Source organism: Pundamilia nyererei, unplaced genomic scaffold (assembly GCF_000239375.1).
Source record: "Pundamilia nyererei isolate P.nyererei 1_Seehausen unplaced genomic scaffold, PunNye1.0 scaffold00112, whole genome shotgun sequence".
Lineage (NCBI taxonomy): Eukaryota > Metazoa > Chordata > Actinopteri > Cichliformes > Cichlidae > Pundamilia > Pundamilia nyererei.
The window spans coordinates 1,826,835-1,834,745 of NW_005187513.1; the positions used below are offsets into that span (position 1 = coordinate 1,826,835).

The following is a 7,911-nucleotide window of genomic DNA, read 5'->3' on the forward strand; positions in this document are numbered from 1 at the left end:
CTGATTGTGAACTGTTGTAGACCTGTTTTAATTCTGCCGGATCAGTTCGGGGTCTGGTTGAATTGGGGTTTAGTCCTCGTGTCTTGATACCCCCCATCCCACATGCATACTACCTTAAGCCCCGGGCGTATCAAATGTCTGCCTCTGCCTCTGCTGGGGCCTATAAAAGTCTTAACTGCCTTGATTACTAGGTACTGGGTTTCCTTTCATAATTTTTATTTGTATTCGAACCTTAAAAACATTGAGCTGAAATGTGCATAGTGAATAATGATGCAAATGATTGCATGTCGTCATCTGTCAGCTACTTGTCTAATAATTAAGACTCACATTTCTTTATAATCTGTCACAGTTTGGGAAATATTCCACGTTTTGAAGATCAGACGTGGTTGTGTTCAGCTGGCAAACAAAAGCTGTGCAGTACAGTAATTACCTTTGAAGTGTAATGCATTAAAAGCTTAACATTTCTTGAAATGCAAGTACAAATACCTCCGACATTATTTGTGAAAGTCAGTTACACGTGAACACTTAATCCCCTTGTTTGTCCTGAGCATTTCTGGACTGGTGAAGTTTCTCCAGACAACCTGCTGATTAGATGAAATTGTAATCTGAGCACTGCAGGTTTTATTTGATTTCTGTCAGCATAATAATAAGATCTAAATAACCAAGTTACTTCTAGGTTACAGTGACCTGCTGTAGGTCTGTTCTCATGTTACTTCATGTGGAAAACCTGACCTTTCTTCATAAATGCAAAAACAAGTTGTTTGTGGGTTGTTATTTTGGAAAAGAAACATGAGCTCCATGTAAATATCAGCCCTGGTTTTGATTATCAAATATTCCAACCAGGAAACCAAATTCCCATGAAACCTGCAGCATGCGTCCTTTGGAGGATATGCAGCATAATTAAGATGTATGGAAACTGCTGCTAAGGGCGTGTGCCTTATTTAATGGTTCAGGAACGAGTTTTAATTTTTGAAACATAGGAGAGAACAGTGACATAACAGTAAGAGAAGAGCACAGCGATATAAACAGTGAAATACGTGAAAAAGAGACCGTGTGTGTGTGAGGAACTGTTGTGGGGGCGTGCACAACTCTATTCAGATCAAAAGCAAACATTTGTGAAGGAGAGAGGATTAAAAAAAAGGGAAAGAAAGCTAAGAACTACAAAAAAGCTGTTTAAAACGTGTTTTAGATGTTTTAGACGAAAGGAGAAAATAATAATTAGAATTTGTGCAATTTTAGGGTCTGTGTGTGTATACCACACACCCGATATAACTATATATATATATATAGATATGATATAATAATGACAGTACACTTTATACGCTAGAGAGATAAATATGCACAGTGCATAAACACCGGGCTTTTAAGATAACTTAATCTTGTCACCACATGCAGGAGAGGTAGAGTAAAACACAGGCGTTACACTAAATGCATGCAATGTGAAGTTTTTCAGAGTGGGTCAGTCTGTCATTTATAGCTTCTTTTCCGCATATAAAATTAATTATTAATTTATTACGTAACCACAGTAAAACATTTTGTGCACTCAGCCTTTTCACACTGGAGTAAATCGGTGCATCCATGCATGTGCCGTTCATGGGTGAGGCTGCAGGGATGAAGCAAATGTTAGTGTGGTCACTTTATCCCTGCCTCCTTATTTTATCACCATCTTTTTTTTCCCCCGTGGTATTCCTCTCACAGAGGGGAGGGGGACAGAGAAAGGCTTGGTTCTGTTGTCAGATCTGTCAGTCTCGCCACCCCGGCCCCTCCCACCTCAGCAGAGGCATTACATACTGCCGCTGCTGCTCATGCTCTTAGCAACGGTGCCTCGGCAACAGAGCCACGGCAACAGAGCTCCACGGCAACAGCGTGCCGTGTGTCTCCCCAATGGAGCTGCCATTGGGCGGACCGGTGCTCAGGCACTACACCCAGAGCAGACCGAGACCTCACCGACAGAAACTGAACTATCGTCCCAGCAGACCGCAGGTACTGTGCAGGAGAATCAGGGAGGTTTCTGTAAAAATGGAGAGTGAGAGAAAGGTGTGTGTGTGTGTGTTTGAGGGAGAGAGGAGGGAAAATGGAAGGGAGGGAGAGAGGAGAGATGGAATAGGGTACAGAGGGGAGAGGCAGGGGGAAGGGAAGGATGGAGGGGGAGTGCTGTAAAAGATGCCTGGTCCCCGGCTTGAATTAGGCAGTGCCATTGTACCGGTCACCGGCTGCTTCAGGAAGCCAATGAAATCTGCCTCTGTGAGAGTGGGCGCTCGTTTTCTTGCTTTCTCTTAAAAAAAAAAAGGAAAAAAAGAAGCCATTCAGTTTCTTCATGTGATCGTGTAAAATATGTGTGTGAGCTCATCCGTTTTCCACTGAGCTGATCACGCTGTCACAGAGCTATTAGGCTGCAGACATTCAGTCACTCCCTTGGAGACAAATGGCCTGGGAGACAAAATTCAAGCAATTCCCCTGACAGGATATCATGTAACGGTGACTTCGGCTAAATTTGCCTTCTGGACTCGAGCCTCCCCCGACTTTCATTGCTACTTGTGGGCACAGATGTTAATGTGATCAGGACAATGCGGCTCCCAATTTTGATATCACGTTACCTATATTGGCAAAAATGAGTTATGTTGCTTCCATTCAGCGTTTAAAAAATCCAATGACGACCCCCTCCCACTCCACCCCCCAGCACCCATTGTACGTTACTGAGCAACTGAGTCCAGGGAGGCCGGGATCGTAACATAAATGGATGAGAGAATCAAACCAAAATACACCTATAGAGGCATGAGGAGTGCTAGGAGTGTGTGGGTTTTCAGAAGTGATAGTTATGTAATGTAAAGTTACATGCTGTAAGATGCGAGTTGTTCCTTGTTAGTTTGTGTGATCCGTGGTGCAAAATATCTGATTTCTGTGTGTGTGTGTGTCTGGGGGGTAATTAGGAGACAATAATCGAGAGTGAAAATGAAGTCCTTGAGCTCATGGGGCGTGTGGATGAAGGAGTTGAAGAGTTCTTTACTAAGAGAGTACTGCCTGCTGATACACTGTGAGTATCACGGCACACAAATTAGCCCCTTCATGTTCACCCGTGCAAGTGAATAGACCTTAAACTGAGACATACGACTCTTTGTACAGGAAGCTGCAGGATGAGGAATCTATCACAGTGCACGAAGTGGCTCCTGCCAGCTCTGTCCCTTGTCCGGCCCCGACGAAAACCCTCCGGAGGAAGCTGGGTGATTTCTTTACGCTCAAAAAGAGGCGAGGTTTGAAATCAGAGACGAGCCATGAGGGGCGTCCCAAAAAGGCCTCCATCGCTGATCTCATTCGCCCTCTCAGGGAGGTTGCCAGATCCGAGAAAGACAAAGACAAAGACCGAGTAAAGGAGCACGACAAGGAAAATGAAAAGGAGAAAGCAAAAGAGGCTCCCACTGCTGTTTCTGGAGAGCCAGCTGTTCGGGAGACACCTGTTTCTGGCGCCCCGCCGCTGAGGGGCGAAGCAGTGCCTCCCCGCCGAGCTCTCAGAGAGGGGAAGTCCCAGTCTCTCATTTTGCTATCTGGCTCAGCAGCAGCGGGGTCGACCAATGCCAGAAACACAGCAAAGGTGGGTGTTGCTAGAGTTAATGCCTGTTTTTTTAGTCTTTTTCATTAGTGGATAAGAACTGAAAATTGGTTTGCTGCTGCTGCTTTTAGAAACAATTTGAAGGCCAGAATAGCTTTGAACAGAAGCTCCATCTCATGCTTCAGCGTATTGGAGTTTCCAAACCCCTGCCAGGAGAGACACAGGTTTGCACATCTGCATGTCTGAATGTTGTTATGGATATCTCAGAGGCCTTAAAAAGTACTAAATGCTCCTTTTTTATGTAGGATCAAGAAGGAGAGATGAAAAAGGCCGAGTCTGAAGGTATGTGCCTTTATCTGTGATACGTTTAATAGTCTTCTCAGCTCCAGCGTAGTATTAATGAGGCTAAATTAATCTTTGAAGTCTAGGGATTTGTGTCAAAAGGATAGGCTTCTCGACATGGATCAGTTCTCCAATGAAAAGATTTAGTATCTGAGGGGCTGCGCTGATAAGCCAAGCAAGATGTGGTTCTTTCAGTCTATTATAGGGCCATTAATTCCTGTGGTAAAATGATTTTTGCCCTTCAGGTACCATCATTGACAGTAAACCCGAGCCACCTCCCACTTTCTCAAAACCTCGAACGATGTCTGCATCATCAGGTAAAACGCTGGTTTACGCTCTCATGTGTACAGAGTACAGTAAGTGAACCATTTTCACATTTATTTTGCTTGCTTTTTAGACACAAGGCATCAGATTCGGGCAAGTGTGTCAGCGCATGAAGGAGCCGGGAAACCCGCTCTGCTTCCAAAGCCGGTTATCAAACCGGGGCCACCCCCCACAACGTCTGGCCGCAACACACCTGAGAACGAGCTGGCCCAAATACAGGAAGCAGAGACACACACGCCCACTAAACTCAGCCCAGCCGCGGCGCCGTCACCTCCGGCCACCACCGCTCCCACTGCACCGACAATCTCAAACGCGGTCCCCGACTCGACCGACTTTGAAGCTCCCCCTTCGAGTACTGTAACTCCCTCACACGCAGATGTATGCACTGACTCTCCCGCAGCAACCTCCGTCCCCGAAACTACGACCGCACCCACAGAGCCCCCTGCCAACGCATCCGTTACCCCCACCTCCTCAGAGTCTGTTACTCCAAGCCTCGCTGTCACTTCCACTTCAGCAGCAACAGTTGCCGGGCCTTCCATTACCACCTCGGAAACTGTTTCTGCTCCCAGTCACGAAAGCCCTGTTTCCACGGCATCAACAAATCTGTCAGCCAAATCGACTTTGCCAGAGCCAAATGGCGTTCTCTCACTTGATGTTGCTCCTGCTGCTGGTGGTGATGCAGCTATTTCTGTCACCACCAAAGCTTCTGCGCCCTGCACCAGCGACTCAGATGTGCTGCCGGGCTTGTCTACCACCACCATCAGCGAAGTCAGTCATGAACCAGCTTCAGTCACATCCAGTAGCTCTTCAACATTAGTCACTATGACTACATCACCTCCCTCTGACTCAAGTGATGTAATTACAGTAACAATTTCACATGACCCCACCTTTACCGCTTCCTCCACCATGGTCTCTGCTGCCCTTCCTCCTACCACCTCAGCACCTTCTACCACTCCTACAGCTCAACCTCAACCCCAATTATCCACTGACTCCATTAACTCCGCTTCTTCATCTACCGCCATTCACCCAGCCACTACGTCTGTTCCCTCAACCTCTTCTAGTGAAACAAACCCTACAGACACCACTTCCACTGCTACCAGTCTGAACCGAGCAGAAACCACCTCCACCGCTAGTTCGTCAACCTCCGGTGCAATTAGCTCCCCACTCACGACTGGGTCAGAGCCACCTTTTCCCAACAATGTTGACACTAAGCTCACACCAACTATCTCTAGCCCGCCCACTACCGATAACATAAGTTCTGCTGCACCACCCGCTAACGATAGTCCAGGCCAAGATAACGTAATCCAGCTATCTGATGAGAGATCCGGTGTAGGGCCTGCAGAAAAAGGCACTGGTGAGTTTTAAGTTCTGCTTGTGATCTCTGTATGTAGGTGCATGGTGAATAGTGTGTTTTATGATATTGTTTTTCTTTTAGCAGCAGATGGGGAACAAACGAGCAAAGTACTTGAGGCAGACGAGAAGAAGGAAGTGGTTGACAGTCGGAGCCAGAGTGAGAAACCAACCATGGCCCAGAGTGAACCGACAACGAAAGAAGAGCGGGGAGAAAGTGTGAAAGCTGAAGCAGACACACCGGCTGAACCTGCAGCAGTGGAGGATGGTGAGCGCTGCACAGAGGAAGCAGTGATAGTGGGTCAAAAGCAAGAGGAAACTAAACCAGTGAGTGATAAGTAAGGAAAAAAAGAAAATGCTAAACATGGGACCAACTACTGTGACAGAGGAGGGGGCAGGAGAGGCCACAGTAAAGGGTGAAGCAGAGGGAGGGGAATGATGATCCATGGCACTTCCTACAGGGACCACCACATCACAGCAGCACACCACAAAGGGTGGGCCACTGGACCAAAGAACTGAGATCCCCTCGGTGTGACGTAATCAACAAATCCAGCAGTGTCTTTGTCCTTTTTTAACTTATGTTCGAGGTTTTGCATTGCACGTGTGATTATGTACCATAAGACAATTATTGTGGTAAAAAAAAAAAATACACAATGTTTACAATAGATGGATAAGAGACATAGTTATGACTATTAAATGGAGTATTGAAGTGACTGTGTGAAATCATTACTTTGAGCAACTTCATCTCAGCTTTTTGTGGAGGTTTTTCCCACATCTACAATAATCCTCAGCCTCGATTATGGCCACACACACTGACAGATTTTAATATATTCATAAAAGAGCAACTTTCATCTGCAGAGAATGAAAGTTTGATAATGTTGTTATTTTTATTAAAGTCAAATGCCTTTAACTTTAGCAAATTTATTTGTAAAAGAGTTGTTATTAAAGATAAATGGTAATGTATAAAAGCCTAATTAAACACATTTCATAGCTGGGTCTTAGTGAAACTGGTCTTCTACTTATCATCTTTCAATAAACAACTCTGGTATACAGAGTTGTCATACATCTGAAAACTCAGTCATACATATGAAATAGTATTTTTCCTTTTCATTTCTATGAGGCAGACATTTCCAAGAGTTTCCTTTTTTTCATCGGACTACATTTAACCACTGAACATCTGTGCGAGCTGTGTATTATCAGGAAAGGTGTCACCTTTTGCATGTCAGCTAACTTACATAACAAATTTCATCTCTCGGTTTCGTGCTACCGATTTTGCACATGTATACAATGGCTGAGGACGTTTGTTTTTTTTTAAACATATGATTGCCGGTATGCAGAAACTGCGTGATGAAAGGCCTGGAGGGTGAAAGGAAACAGTTTAAACACAAAGAGTCTTACTTTAGGTGCACGTGATATGCAAGTTCAATATGGAGGGTTAATACAAGAGTTAATACAAAGTAGAAATGAAAGGCATTTGTTGTAATTTAGAGGCATTTCTCATTTGACTTGACTGTGCAGAGCTTGTGATTGTGGATTTCTTTTTGCATCAGATCCAGATCCCTGGTAACCCAAGGGGTTCTGTCTATATTACCCCCCTCGAGCAACAAGGGGGGATATTTGCTGGGCCTGTGGTCTTCCCCTTGTCCTGCTTGGCAGATCAATATTCAACATCCTCTGTCCAGTATATCCACAATCCCTCCTCTGCACATGTCCAAACTGTCTTCAGCCTTGCCTCTCAAACCTGACCTCTCCCCCTGACATACCAATTTTTAACCTTGATATAAGATTAAATGAAAATGTGAAGTGAAAATCTGAACATCTTTTTTTGTTAGTGCCACTGTCACCACACCATATGTCAAAACAGGTCTGACTATCATCCTGTAAACATTCCCTTTCACTTTTGCGGCTATCCTTCTGTCACAAATAAACCCCATCTCCACCTTGTCCCTCCTACTTGAACTCTCTTTTTCACCTCCCTCGTGCATTGTCAGTTGACCCCAGGTATTAAGACTCATCCACTGTCACTACCTCTGCTCCTTGCAGCTTCATTGTTAAATCTTTCTCTCATCCATTCACAGCTATTCTGTCTCGAATCTACCAACTTTTATTCCTTTTCTCTCTAAAGGATACCTCCACCTGCTCTCTTTCACCTGGTCCCTAATCTCACAACAGATCACAGTGTCATCTGCAGACATCGCAGTCCATCATAGTCTGACCTCGTCTATATTCTTGGCTGGAGGGGCTCAGAGTATACTCCTGATGAAATCTCATCCCCACCTTGAACCCATCTGTCCTGCACCACCCACACATACTTCCGACTCGTGCCTTTCGTATGCAATAGAAAAAAT

At 45.1% G+C, this 7,911-nt stretch overlaps 2 protein-coding genes across 3 annotated transcripts in view; both read left to right on the forward strand.

Annotated features, from left to right (window-relative positions):
• Positions 1-6,539, forward strand: part of LOC102207620 (mucin-5AC-like) — a 14,242-nt gene extending 7,703 nt beyond the window's left edge. The window contains exons 2-9 of one of the 2 annotated variants that reach the window (XM_005741660.2): positions 1,699-1,983; positions 2,931-3,034; positions 3,124-3,589; positions 3,679-3,771; positions 3,853-3,889; positions 4,135-4,206; positions 4,287-5,567; positions 5,649-6,539. In XM_005741660.2, the coding sequence (XP_005741717.1) occupies positions 1,885-1,983; positions 2,931-3,034; positions 3,124-3,589; positions 3,679-3,771; positions 3,853-3,889; positions 4,135-4,206; positions 4,287-5,567; positions 5,649-5,905 (2,409 nt within the window). In that variant the 5' untranslated portion in view covers positions 1,699-1,884 and the 3' untranslated portion in view covers positions 5,906-6,539. The remainder of the gene's footprint in view (positions 1-1,698; positions 1,984-2,930; positions 3,035-3,123; positions 3,590-3,678; positions 3,772-3,852; positions 3,890-4,134; positions 4,207-4,286; positions 5,568-5,648) is intronic. The other variant, XM_005741661.2, reaches the window with a different exon arrangement.
• nudt21 (nudix hydrolase 21) overlaps positions 6,002-7,911 on the forward strand; it is a 7,805-nt gene continuing 5,895 nt past the window's right edge. The window contains exon 1 of the mRNA XM_005741694.2: positions 6,002-6,057. Within this exon, the coding sequence (XP_005741751.1) occupies positions 6,002-6,057 (56 nt within the window). The remainder of the gene's footprint in view (positions 6,058-7,911) is intronic.